Genomic DNA, 15,247 nt, shown 5'->3' on the forward strand with positions numbered 1-15,247 from the left:
AAAGAATTCTAACGTTTAAAAATAAATTACATTTTTCGTGCCAGATTTCCAAAAATCTCGGTATGTACTGGCGATAATACCCTACCAGTCCTAAGAAAGCACGTACTTCTGTTTTGGTTTTAGGTGTAGGATACTCCTTCACAGCCAGGATCTTTACTTCATCCGGGGTTCGTTGTCCTTGTCCCACAACATGGCCTAGGTATCTCACTTGATCTTGTGCAAATTTACATTTTGATGGTGTTAAACGTAAGTTTGGTTTCTGTATTCTCTCTAGAACAGAAGTTAGGTTTTTAAGGTGCTCTTCCCAGTTTTCTGAGTAAATGGCAATGTCATCCAGGTATGGTACAGCGAATCCTTCGCATCCAGCCAGGACTTTAGTCATAACTTTGCTAAAAAAAATATGGGGCATTTTTTAATCCAAAGTGTAAACGTAGAGGCCTGAAACTTCCAAAACTAGTTACAAATGTTGCATATCTTTGCGCTCTTTTTGTTAACGGAATTTGCCAGTAGCCTCTAAATAAATCTAATAGGGTAATATATTTTGCTTTTGTTACAGTTTCGATACGTTCTTCAATATTAGGCAAAGGATAGTATTCAGTTTTAGTAAGAGCATTGAGTTTACGATAATCAATACAAGGCCGAGGATCCTTTGATGAAGATTCTATCAATATCATGGGAGATGTATAGTCCGATTCTCCCGGCTCTATAATTTTAAAATCGAGCATTTTCTGGATTTCCTTTTTGAGAATTTCAGTCTGTCGAGGTGACAGTCTGTATGGCTTTATTTGTATTGGTTCGTTATTTAATAGCTCAATATCGTGACAAACTAAGTTTGTTAGTCCAGGATTATTTAAAAAACAACCAGAATATTTCCATAAAATCTTCCGTAAATCTTCTATTTGCTGGGGTTTCAACCTTTTCTCGAGTTCATTCTTCTCTATGATGTCCGAGAAATTTAATATACTTGGATTGGAAGGTAAATGAGGAATGTCCATTTCTATGTCTCCTTCCACTTCAGTTATCATATTAATTATTTCTGGTCTTTTGTAATGTGGTTTAAGCATGTCAATGTGATAGACTTGATTTGGCTCATTTTGTTCCTCGAAACTTACAATATAATTGGTTTCTGAAATTTTCTGCTCTATTTTTCCAGGTCCTTTCCATTGTACTTCTAGTTTACTTTGACGATTCGTTGATAAAACAAGAACTAAATCTCCTCTAGCAAATTCTCTTTTCACTGCGTTTCGATTGTACCATGTTTTCCTCCGTTGTTGAGCTTCTTTCATGTTTTCCACGGCAAGTTCTTGGCATTTCTTCATTCGATTAATAAGTTCGAAAACTTAACTGACAACATTATTACTTTCTTCAATCGGTTCTAGCCACTGCTTATAAAGTAAAGTGACTGGCGTTCGTAGGTTTTTGCCATGAACTAATTCTGCTGGTGTAAAACCAGTGCTTTCGTGTGTGACTGTTCTGAGAGCAAAAAGAACTGATGGTAGATAATTTTCCGAATCCGAAGTCGCTCTTATACATGCGACTCTTAACACCCTTTTTAGCGTTCTATGGAATCGCTCAACGGGATCACTCTGGGGATGATACACAGAGCTTCTTACATGTTTAATTCCGAAACGCTCCAAAAATTCCTCTGTCAAAGCACTGACGAAAGAAGTCCCCTGATCTGTTTGGATCACTTTTGGGAAACCCATACGACTGAAAATTTGTAAGAAACCATCAATCACAGACGGCGAAGAAATGTCTGTCACCGCAACAGCATCTGGATATTTGGAAGACATACACAGAGCTGTAATAATACATTTTTTTCCAGTCTTTGAAATAGGTAGCGGACCAACAGCATCGACATTTATTTTAGTGAATATTTCGGAAATTACTGGTACTAATGTCATTGGAGCCTTCTTTTTGTCATTTCCTTTTCCAGCGCGCTGACAAGCATCACAGGATGAAGCTTGTTTTAATTTAATTATTTTTAGCGAAGTACCTAAAATAGACTACTGCACCAAATGCCTTAGGACTAGCATCACAGAAAATGTGGATTTGTACCTGATCAGGCGCTTAGCCAGGGTGGGCGCCCGAGCACCCTCCCACTTCACCACCACCTATACTTAAAAAAAAGTGCTAATTAATTTTCAATAGATAAGACTTTTTTAAAACTATTGCATCCCAACTTCCCAAAATATTCATGTGATTAACAAAAAATGGACGGAAAGTTTACGATTATCCATTTAGAAGTAAGATCAGGAAAAATCATCCTTCCTCAGCTAATAAGCGGCGGGGATATACTTCGAAGGTTAGGGGACACTTTCAAGTCGTAAAGCTTTTGTTCTATTACAGCTTTGAATCCGCATCTGGTCCCACTTTCCCTCAAGCTATCAAGCTCAATATCACTAAAGAAGAAAAAGCCGTTTCGTTTCGAACCAAGCATAGTGTTTAAATAAATATAAGTATTTAAAAAAAATAAGTTGGGTATTTAATTTTGAGATTTGTTACTTATTATCTAAATAATACATGAAAGAGGGAAGGAAACACCTTAAACTAATTTTGAGTAGTTGTTTTTTACATTAATTTCGAATTTCAATTAAGTCAATAAATACAGCAAAAATATTAAGCATTTTTTTTTTTTTTTGAATAATGTAGAGAGCATGCCAACTTCGATGCTTTCAATGCAATGAATTTTATTTTCTTAGTCACCTAGCAGTTTAAATTGTTATTTAAAATGATCTAATAGGATAGTTGTTAAATACGCAAATAAAAAAATTCATTCACTGCCAACTACTTTATTTTATTTTATTATTAGCCCAAAGAGACAAATTGCCCAGAAGGGCTATTAATTCCGTTTTGGCATTTTGCGTTGGCTCACTATAAACGGTGTTTCACTTTTCGAATTGTTGCTACCAAATATTAGAGCCCTGCATTATATTTAAAGAAATTAAATAATGAATGAATCTGCATGAATGTATGTATGTTTCTCGCATTGTGACAAAACAACTGTAACTAGAGACATCAAACTTTGAATAACGTAGTCTTTCACTCGAATATAGGCATTTGGAAGCCCAAATTTGGAGTTTAGAATTTGCTTTATTATCTATTATCTGTGCGGAGAACATGATATTTAATAAATAAAAGTAACACTCAATACGTTAAAAACGCCCCTTTCGGCGTAATATAAAATCTGAAAGTTTTCAGATTTATTTATTTATTTTCTGTGCCTCTGTGTTTGGGACAAATAATCAGATAAATACCGATTAAAAGGAAGTATAAAGTAAGAGAATATAAATAGAATGAAAAAAGCACATAACCCCTTTAGTGGGCAAAACGTGTAAGATTGGTGAACGGTGCTAGTTCGACATAGGTTAGAATATTCGAGAACGAGCTGAACGAGAGTTATGGTTTTCCTTGCGTACAAGGTAAACAAACAAGTTTCCCTTTGAAAATATTCCACGAGTGGGATGGCATCCCTTCCCATAGACAACCTTTGTATGCTTTCCGTACCGATTAAAACAAGCAGTAGCAAGCGTATATGAAATACTAATTATAATGTGTGGTGTATTTTATTATGGCAAAGCACACTAGGGCTATCTGCCTAAGGGGAGGGATGCCTTCGTGGAGGACTTTCTAAGGGAAACTGGCTCGTATATACGTTACACATGGGAAAAACCACGAAAACACCCATGCAGCCAGCCCCTAATTATAATGATAAAAATTTGATATAATTGTAAGATCATACATTGTCGACATCATGCTGAAACCACGTATCAACAACATACCTTTCCGAGGGAAATAACTTTACTGGCATGGGCTTTGTTTTGCACATATCGATGTTATACACTAGAGTTTTAACATGTTTATCAAAAACAAATGCATTTTACTTTTTGATCATAATGCAAAATAGAAAAATAACAAAATATTTCAGTATTAAAGAGTGTCGCCGATGTTCTCAGCAGGAAATGCGAAAATATTGTTCATTTTTTCCTGGTTCATTATAATAGTTTAGATTCATGGCTAAAATTTTAAAGTGATATTTATTCATTGTTTAATTCTATAGTGTAGAACATGGATTTTTGCGAAATTCTTAAAGCATTTTTTGCAGTTTTAAAGTTTCTGTTCCTTTTTAAGAAAAAAGTAAACATCTAAAAATAACACAAAATGTAGGCACATACTCTTTGCTGTCTTCCTCTGTTTAAGAACAAAGACGTATCGACTAATAGAACCAAGGTATTTTATTTAATTGTAGGAATCACTATAGAAGGTCTAATTAGCCCTTGGGATAAACTATGAGGGATCCGGCCAATTTGATCATGAGAAAGTGAAAAGTAACGGATCCGATCTAAAGTCTTCGGAAGTTACTGTTTGTTTTTCCTAAAAATTTTGCTATGTTACTAAAAATAATCTTTTAACTTGTATTGGGTTAATATAATAATTGGATATTAGAGTGTTTATTAGGAACATATTGTGTAAAGCTTCTGTTTAATAAGCTACCAGAAATTCAAAAGATATTTTCTTATCCTTGCATTTTATTTATATTTTGTGCATGCTTTATGTAAATTATGCGTTCTTTTTTACATGAAAATGAGTCTAAAAATAAATGCAACCCTAAATTCGCAGGTGCAATGAAGGCCTGATGAAATTGGAATTGGTCTCACATGGTCCTATTGCGGTCTCATTTGAGGTGTATCCTGATTTTGTTCAATACAGTGGCGGTGTCTACCACCATACTAGTTTAAGATTAGGTTTCAACCCTTTCATGATAACAAACCATGTAGTTGTAGTTGTAGGATACGGAACTGATGATAAAACTGGTGAGAAATACTGGATTGTAAAGAATAGTTGGGGAGAGTCCTGGGGAGAAGAAGGTTTTTTTCGAATACGACGTGGAACAAATGAATGTAACATTGAAAGCATTGCAGTTGCCGCAACAGTCATCCCATAATTGCTCTACTTAGTTAAAAATAAGACACAAGTCGCATGTTAAAACAAATAATCATGACAAATTTTCAACCCTTTTTCTTTCAATAAATACTTATTTTTAGAAGTTGGCGTTCTTGATCATTGCGTGTTTTTCGTACAAGACTATATTTATCTAAAAAACTGCCTTTCCACTAATTTATGGTCACCGCATAGAAACATTTCTGCATACTTGTATTTTATTTATCTGATATTTTCAGGTATAGAATGAAATCAATACAAAAGCACATTCTTAAACACACTGAATATCAATTTATCCAAACTGAGTGTTAACTTACCGCAAGTCTGGTCAGCAGGACTCTTATTTTGTCTATATATCGATGATGAATTGAAGCATTCATTGAAATAGGCATAGAAATAATTTACGAGGATTTTTAATCATAACAAAAGCATTTAATAGTAAGAATATATAAAAAGAGACCAGCTGTTGCCAGTATCTCTGAAAAAGTTAATTCGCATTTTAGGAGAGAAAAAGGGCTTTTTAACTTTCCCTTTTCCAATAAATATAGAAATCGACACGTCTCCATCAAACGTTCAACCCTTTTTACACGTGTACTAATCATTTTTGTCCATGAGCAGTAACATTTAACAGATTTACTGTCTATAAATAAACGATATACAAGACATACAAGCAATCTATTTTTGGGAAAAATTCAAAATTAGAACGTCCCAGGATTTTTAATAGAACACTTCCATAGTGAGAGCTGCAGGAAGTTTTTTGTCAGTAAACAGCAGCTGTGAATCAATAATTTGATTTCGAAACTTTTAACGAAATAAAATAATAACCAAGCGGTGTGCCATTCGAACTTTAAGGTATTTAAAGTTCAGGGATTGAGCTACTGAGCTAAGCCAGACATTTTATCTAAGCAGCAACAGACCTCACTGAATTTCTCCAAACTGATGCAACGAATCACGATAGTCATACAGGTTTTTAAGTACCGACTGCTGTATGCGAGTCACATACACGACCACATGATCCACATAAACTCTATGAACCACATGAATCTATGGATCTGTAGCGCAATATGGGGGCTGTTCAAGTTGACTAAGGCGGAAAAATCACTTTGAAAGATCTTATGAAAATGTAAATTTTTCCAGTGAAGAACAACGGAGACTTCAACAAATTTCTCACTTCATTTGTGTCAGAAATAGAGATGAATCATTGTCAAATGATTATGTCTTAGTCTGGAAGCCTACAGGAAAATACATATTTTAGCTCTGTGAGAATTATGTTGAATTCATAACATATGAATGAAAGTGTATAATAACATGGCACTGACATAATAAATTGTCATATGTATGAGGTATTAGGGAAGTTCACAAATTCCTGTTTGCTTGTCTTCCTTTCATTGACTGCACCAAACTATTCCAAATGGTTTTATAAAAAGTCCCTTCTGTCACCCGATGAAATTATCATGATTTATTGCTTTTTATACAATTTTATAAAATGTAAGGTTCAAGTATTTCGTTTTGTTTTGCTAAAATATTTTCACATGTAAGTGGCCAAAGCTGAGAGAACACCACAAAATATTATATACGACTTTCGTGTATGTAATTTTTCTATACAAAAGAGATAGTAAAAGTTAAAAAAAAAAAAAAAAAAAAAAAAAAAAAAAAAAAAAAAAACTCGAGAATTCTCTATTTTCAGTACGGAATTGGAGAAAGAAAGAAACAGGATTTTTGGAATCTTTGTTAAATAGAAGCCAGTATAGAAGCCTTGAATAAAATCCTACTGTGTAATCATTATATCAATGACAGCAAATATTGTTACAGTTGAAAAATCATTTTATTTTTTTAACAAATTATGACTGATTTTTTGTTTTAAAATTTAGGAAAATTTTAACATATTACATTCTTATGAATTTTTTTAAGTTAGCATTATTTTAATGTGCTACACTTTTTTAAAAGTTTATTTTTATATTTTTCGACATTTTACATACATTTTGCAGTAGAGCTTCGATTATCCTAACATCAGTTATATGATCGTTCTCTAAACGTTACTGAGAAATAAGTAGGCAAATATTGGGTGCAACTCTCAAACTTCGGTATAAGAAATTCTATACTATCCTTTGATTGCCTTACTTCTAATACTGAAGTCATTTATCTTTTCGATATCCATAATTAATGTTTCTGAATTACCTCTTTCTACAATGCTTCCTTCTGTTTCTGAAGTCAGACTTCTGCTTCTGCCTTTCAGTCCTTTGATATAAATGAAAAACCTTGGTATGGATCCTTTCAGTCCTTTGGTATGGATGAAAATGGTATTTCCTGAGTGTACTATTTTCAGGTATCGCAACTGAACACAAAAGATCTATGCTCTCAGCTGTTGATAAGTTAACTCTTATCAAACGTTAAAAAAAAAAAATGAAATCCAATTGCGTTGGTCACGGAATTCAAAATAGGGGAAAATCAACAGCTGCGGACTTCATAGTTTTGTATGCGTTCTGCTGAATAATGTAACTGAACGTTGTAATACAGCATTCAGTTTTTGAAGATAAAAAATATTTGTTTACTTAAAATATACAATGTAATATCCGTGAATTAATAGTTTGCTTGAACTAGTTCTTTTACAAACATGAAAATTAGAAATTTATCTTGCTCCCAGTCAACGAGGATAAATGAAGCTCTGTTATATTTCAATTGTGTGTTTTATTAATATGCAGATAAATTTCATCAAAATAAACAGAACCCTAAATTCATAGGTGCAACGAAGACTTGATGAAACTGGAACTCGTCTCAAATGGTCCTATTGCAGTCTCATTTGAGGTGTACCCTGATTTTCCTCAGTATAAGGGTGGTGTTTACCATCACACTGGTTTAAAATCCGGTTTCAATCCTTTCTTGATAGTAAATCATGCAGTTGTAGTCGTAGGATATGGAGTTGACAACAAAACTGGTGAAAAGTATTGGACTGTGAAAAACAGCTGGGGCCCAGCATGGGGAGAAGATGGTTTCTTCCGGATACGACGTGGGATAAACGAATGCAACATTGAAAGTATTGCTGTTGCTGCATCAATCATTCCATAGTAATTCTGTTTCAGTTTCCTGAAATGATGGTGTTAAATAACGCAACAAAATGTGTATTTTTGAAGCTATGTTCCTAGTACCTGTTTTAGAAATAAATAATTGTTTTTCTTTTCCATTATACCTAACATTACTTTGCTTTCTTCGTATTATTAAAAAAGTCGATATGAGGAAAATATTTTATGACATAATGCAATGTTTTTCATAATTATAACATTATAAGACTGTATGCGAAAAATATGTGAGAAATATGTATACATACATAAATAACAAATAATTTCAGTTATTAGTTACAAAAAATGTAATTTTTTGTAACTAATAACTGAAATGTAATTAACTAATAAAAATTTATGCAAAAATTATTCAGCAGTAGTATATAAACAATAAATATACTTTTTAGTGTTAATTTAATTGTCATTTAAAGTTAATTCATATTGGATTTCATATCAAAATGCAAGTTAATCTGCACAGTTTTCCTAGAACAATATGAGAGTGGTAAGAGTTTAACGTTTTCTATTCTAGTATATTTATCTATTAAATTCAAACATTTTTCATACTTAAAAAGAATGATCTAAGCTATAGATCACATTTATATGCAGCTTTCCATGACACAGTGTTTTTAAGCAGCCCGTCTGTAATGCACTTCGTTTCTTGACATTAAAAGGAAAACATTTTTCCGAAATAATGAGCCTATACAGTGTAGTTCTCCCATATCTGTAGATAATATATTCTAAGACCTGCCACGCATACATTAAATTGCGGATAAGGACGAATGTATGAAAATAGGACATTCGTATGATGTATACAATTATACTTACGTTTATTGGATAAATTATAAGCAGTAAGACATTACCAACATTAAAGAAAGCAACATAATAAAATGCAGTATATTGCACACTGCACTACATTACATACTGGACTACATAAATTAATGAGACATACATTCTACTGTATTTCTTTGTCATAGCTATGAAAATGAAGAACTTTCTGTTTACTAGAACACCTTGCTAATAAATAAGGCTGGAGAATGCTGCTTCAGATCGTACAAAAGTTAGCGATATAAGTCGATTGCCTTTGAGCAACGATTCGAATCATGCAAAAGATAAGGACATTTGTGTAGTATCTTGTGTTTCTGAGTTACTAGAAGACCGTGTATTAAAAAATTCTATCGTATGGTTGATAGTGGGGTTGGAGAAGGGTACGTATGTGAGGTTGACAAAATTCGTCAACTTCACTACTTATTGCTAAGATTGATTACCATCGACAAGCGCACCCCTGAGCCGCATTAGGTCCTCCTTAATCCGAATGTGGGTCTAGCAAAAATAATAAAGAGAACAATTTTTTTCAGTGCTGAAATTTAGAATTCCAACAGGTGATTCTAGAAACATATCCTTGAAGAAAAACGAACTATGAAAGGCTTAAAATTAAATCCATATTTAAGAGAAGCTGTGGCATCCAAGAGATTTTAAACTGATGTGAACAAAACAAGTTTTAATCTGAGCCTTTTGGTACTAATACACATCTACGAGATGTAATTTTCTACGATTAATTCTACGAGATGTATCACTGATAAAAAATCTACGAGTTTACGATAAGATCTTCAATTACCAAAATCCGCCCTTATCTCTGATACTTTAAAGAAACTTCGTAATTACTCTGATGATGGATATTTAAATTTAAAAAAAAAAATTATAAAACACATGAGATTCTTTTTAAGACAGTTCAAAGTAGCCACAGAAAAATGATGCAAGTACTATAATGACCATTTAGCATCAACGATACCACAAATACTGATGTGAAAAGAAGGGATAAACTACAGTATTAGACGTACTCTTGGAGAAGATTACTTTTTTAAATAAAACCATCATCTCATCCGATTAAGGGCAGCAAATTTACTTCGATTTATAGGAATTTTTTTAGTAAACAATTGGAAATTTGTTGCTTCATTTTATGGCCAAGAAAGCAAGCGCCTTAGCTTTCAAACAGAACTAAATTTTCTTATTTCAGATCCCTCTTCTTGTTTATTGAACTAAAAGAGAAATCAGTAGAAAATGTCTGAATCTAGAATTAGAGAAGATCCAATATACAAATCGTCATCCACAACTGGAAGGCATGAAAGAACGTTACAGATGAAAGACGCAATCATTATTTCAAACTCATCTTTGAAAGTGAATACCTCATTAAAAATAAAAATAAAAAAATCAGACTTATACATTTTGTAAGATAAATTCAAAACATGTCTTATGGAATGGTATCTCTTTCAGTATTTCATATCGATTATCAAACAACAACAACAAAAAAAAACTGACAATGGTTATAAGAATCTCTTATATGCGCATGCAGTGAATGATAATTCTTCAATTCGGGCGTGTTTTTAAAAGTATTTTAAGCAGGATTTGTTTTTTTCAACAAGCAATTCTTTTTTTTTTTTTTTTCAAACTGAAGGTGTAAAATATTTTAAATGGGTTTTATTAAACACCTTAGTGCTGTACACACTTTATACGAAACTACCGTGCTGCGGCCAAAGCAAAATTTATATGTCATATGTACGCCTAAAAAGAAAATATTGTTACGATTTTTTTCTGACACCAGTTGTCACGTTATTTTCTTCCTTCACGTTCGTACGGGGCTCGTAGATTTGGAGTGAATAACGACGGCACTTGATGAAGTATCGAAACACACTTTATTTATCAATATTAATCAGGAAAGCTCCAAAACAATTTTACAGTCGTCGAAGATCTACTATAAACACGCTGAAAAAATCAGCGAAACAGCCTTCACACTGTCAGGCAATAACGGCAGAGACAGCTTCACTGCAAAGCACCAGAGTCCAGCTCCCGACTCTGCTCCGTCGTTCTCGGAACTCCACGTACTCTCGAGACTCTCCACGCTACAACTCGCGATGCACTCGACGACACACAGAGTACGGCTCCCGGCTCCCGACTCTTCGGTTCAGCCGTTCCCGGAGCTCAACACGCTCTCTCGACGATGCACTAACCGCGATACACTAAGAGACTCCTTCAGTGAACTCGACGACCCACTCGGCGCTAGACTTCGTGACACACGCTCAATGACTGCCTATCAGCTCCCTAGACGAGGCACACACTGACTACGGACCAGCAGGATTTATATAGCTTTCGGCTTGTGTTCGAGAACATTCTGGGCTAAACCGGTAAGAATTCGTTCCAGAAAAATCTCCATCCGTCCATGGTATATCGCCAATTTTGTCGCCGAATGTGGCAACCGTGCCTTCCCTTGCCATTTCATGGCAACCCTAAAACTGCTTTGCGGGGGAGGTATCCCACCCCGCCTGGACATTTCGTAACAATATTTCAATTTAAATGAAATCAGTTCATTGTTTCTAAGTAATATCCAATTCGTAAATAATTCTTTTACTGCCAAACGAGGAAACAAAGACCTTTTGATATTTCAGGTTAATAGGCATGAACCATGATTTAAATTTAATGTAATATAACAACTCTTTCTCAATATCAATAAAAGAATCAACGTAACAATAACATATCGTGTCAATTATCCTAACCCGAAATAAAAAAATTGCCAAAAGTAGCTGTCTATTTAAAATGCCGTCATTTACGAAAACGTTCCGACTTACAATAACGTCACATGCAGTGGCGTGCTTTCTTCAACATCAGAATATGACCTCATATAATAATAATATATTTAATGTTTGGCAATGCTATTTTTATATTTTTGATTCTTTGATCGTATCTTTATTTCTGGCCTCAACTACTAAGAGTTTTTACCAGTACACTGAAAATTATAACCATTTAGACATTTGCTTGGTTTAAAAAATGAAAGATGTATACTTGTACATCATCACACAAGGCGAAAAATGATAATGAAAGTTCGTGAATTCAGTAAAGTTTAAACTTTAAAAACATAACTCGTCGATCGATGCATTCGGTGTGGAGGCAGTCCGAGAAGAAGTCACGGGGTCTTGAGAGGGCACCTGATCGGTCGAGGTCGATGTTAGCAGAAATCAGTTAATGTTCGTAATTAATAATTAAATAAAATTTTGTATTTCATATTTTGTAAAACGTAGACAGTTTTTATTAACAAACTCCATGATTTGAATGCGAGCAGTGGCAACACTTTTCGAAATAAAAAAGACTTTTATCTGCAGAATGCGAGACTGTTGCCACTCGGAAAAATGAGTGCGAAAATTAGCTTTTTCGGAGTTTTTAATCAATATCTCAGCTGATTAAAATCGTACGAAGATGAGAATGGTCGAATTGGCTTCCCAAGAATTTTTGCAATCTGTGCTTTGCATCTACCGAAACTCAACTCCCCGCCGTTCTGGAAGAGATATTGCCGCAAATGAACAACCAGAAGGGCACAGACTTTAATAGTATAAATAGTTGCTAAAATCAATTAATGTAATCTTTATTCCTTTTAATGTAATTTTACTACCCAGTGCCTTCATACATATTACTGATCAACATTTTAATAAAACAGTAACATTAATTACAATCTAGGGCAATTCTATAGACAAGAAGAGAACTAGTTTTTGTGTCGTAATCAAATTTTTTTTGAATATAAATTTGGAAATTTTAATTAAGAAGAAAGTGCGACAGATAGAAAATTATAATAATAATAATAATGTCATGAAAGATAAAAATGTTTTTAAAATGGTTCAAGAATAAGATGCGACTTTAGGAGAAAATACAGAGTTAAAGTTACAGTAATGTTTCCAGAATTTATTTATATAGACCGAAAATTCTCTTAACAGGGAACTTATGCTTCATAACTATGCACAGTTATATCGTAACAATATCAGCAACAGAACGGAAAATAGCTGCTTTATTTTCGTTTGAAATCCTTATTATTAAAAGCTTAGTTTTAATTTAACTATCTGTTTAATACTTGTTTAGGTACATTTATTTTTTTGAAGTAAAATAATATTCTTAATGGATGTTTTTTTGAAATATTTCTATTTTCAAAGTGTCTTCTAGTTTAAGAGAATTTCAAATTTCGCAGGTGTAATGAGGATCTCATGAAATTGGAATTGGTTTTGCATGGTCCTATTACAGTTGGATTCGAAGTATACCCCGACTTCGTACACTACAAAGGTGGTATCTATTATCACACAGGCCTTCAGTCCGGATTTAACCCTTTCCTTGAAACTAATCATGCAGTAGTTCTTGTGGGTTATGGAGTAGATAAGCAAACTGATCAAAAGTATTGGATCGTAAAGAATAGTTGGGGTACCGGATGGGGTGAAGACGGATACTTTCGAATACGTCGTGGCTCGAATGAATGTAACATAGAGAGTACTGCCGTTGCTGCTACAATTATCCCATGAACACTGCGAGGATTATACACAGGACGAAAGTCATGAATTTTTCTACTTATCTTGTTACTTAATAAGATTAGAAATTGAACGTCTTCATTCATATTTATAATAAAGTGTATTTAAAAATTATACTTTTTATAAACACTTTATATTTATAATAAAGCGTTTATAAAAAGTATAATTTTAAAATTATTTTTAATAGTCATTCTTTTCTTTAATTAATTTTATAATGGTAGAGATTCGGCTGCGCTACAAATGACATCTACTTAGAACGATTGCATAGTCCATACGAACAACTGCAGATATCTGAACATTTCACAATGCCAGAGTCAAGACTAGCATTAAGTAGATGAGTGGATGCAAGACAGAGTATATAACAGAAGCAAGAATAGCCTTAAAATTGTAAATAAAAGATAAATAAAATGGTTTCCGCCTTTGATTAACCTTAATAATGGCAAAATGAGTCACATTCTCTAATTACCTCTGCAGTTAATCTTTCAGAATGCTTTGAGCTTTTCATGAATGTTAGTAAATCTTTACGAAGATAAAAATTTTCCTGTTCATAATTTCGAGGATTGTGTGATTTAAAAAAAAAACCCCTGATGTGTGTTGTCTCCATTTGGAAACACATTAAAATATGTATAAATTAAATAGTTTGATGAATACGGTAATAAACATTCAGCATTTTCAACACGTCCAATATTAATTTCCTGTGATGGAACTCCTAACTGAAGATTTCAAAAATAACACACTTCTAAACTTTTGGCTGAACCGAAAAAAAGAATTTAAAGGCATTTTGAAAATCAATACGGAGCAAAATTAAAAGTGGATCCTAATTTACGGTTAAAATTAAGTGAAATAAGATCAGACATAACGAAACTGATCTCTCTTAAACAGACCCAAATCTCACACTAAATTTCAGAATTAAAATATTATAACTTAAATTTTGATAATTAAAATGGTAATCAATTTTTATGTGTACATATTTAATACAAATAGCCAATAAGTTGTGCAAATGGCAATATATATATATATATATATTTAATATTTCTATTCAGAAATTGAAAAATAATCCTTGTAAAACGTAGTAAAAATGCAGTGATGGTACTAAAGATTTTTTAAAATTTTTGTTTAGATGGTACATTTTAATCAAAAGGTTGAGAACCGCTGCTTTAGGATACTGTCTGTTTCAAAATGAGCAGAAATTAGGTATTTATGTTCACATACTGATTTTTAGCGATATATAATAAGCTGTTGTAATAATAGAATTAAATTAATGTAATCGTCTTCTCATTTCTTCATCTCCTAAAAATCTGAGGACTTCATTAGGTAGATTCAAGAACATAATTAGTCAAGTTATGTAGATTTTAACTGCACTCATGTAGTGACCGGGTGTGAAAGAATAGTCCTAACGTATCCTATGCGTGCCGTAAAAGGCGACTTATCAGGTACCCAAGAATCCCAGGCTATAGCCGGGTACCCTCCCGCTGAGGATTATATCAGGGGACTCATTATGGTCATCCAGACTGGGGATTGGGCGTGAAGCTAACAACTTTACCCCATAAAAATCCTACTGTTAGTTAATCAAAGGAAGAATTTTATGGACTGTCAATGCGGAGACTACTTAGAGGGATTTTAGTAGATCTGATATTTGGAACCTGAAACTTGCCTTCGCTTTATAGAAGCAGAGGATTCTCTGTTTAAACGGAATTAATGGATGATTATAAAATTGACTTAATGGAGCTTCAGGAAATGAGATGGATTGGACAGGGAGTTCAGGATGGCAGAAATTACACTATTGTGATCTTGGAAACTATATTGTGTTTGGCACGAGTTTCACTGTTCATGAGAGAATTAGGCATGTTATCAACGATTTTGAGGGCAAGTCTGGTTTCCAGTTTATGCGGGATTAGACTAAGATATAGATCC

General features: G+C 33.4%; 1 protein-coding gene across 3 annotated transcripts in view; it reads left to right on the top strand.

The window, feature by feature from the left end:
• LOC118181607 (dipeptidyl peptidase 1-like) overlaps positions 1 to 13,523 on the top strand; it is a 52,329-nt gene extending 38,806 nt beyond the window's left edge. The window contains exon 7 of one of the 3 annotated variants that reach the window (XM_035350765.2): positions 4,621 to 5,047. In XM_035350765.2, coding sequence (XP_035206656.1) covers positions 4,621 to 4,945 — 325 coding nt within the window. In that variant the 3' untranslated portion in view covers positions 4,946 to 5,047. Of the gene's footprint in view, positions 1 to 4,620; positions 5,048 to 7,682; positions 8,126 to 13,002 lie in introns of those variants that run through there. The other 2 variants (XM_035350763.2, XM_035350762.2) reach the window with 2 other exon arrangements.
• The last annotated feature ends 1,724 nt before the right edge of the window (positions 13,524 to 15,247 follow it).

This window comes from Stegodyphus dumicola, chromosome 1 (assembly GCF_044657685.1).
Source record: "Stegodyphus dumicola isolate Sdum_Otavi_A_Nest chromosome 1, ASM4465768v1".
In the NCBI taxonomy this organism is placed as follows: Eukaryota; Metazoa; Arthropoda; class Arachnida; order Araneae; family Eresidae; genus Stegodyphus; species Stegodyphus dumicola.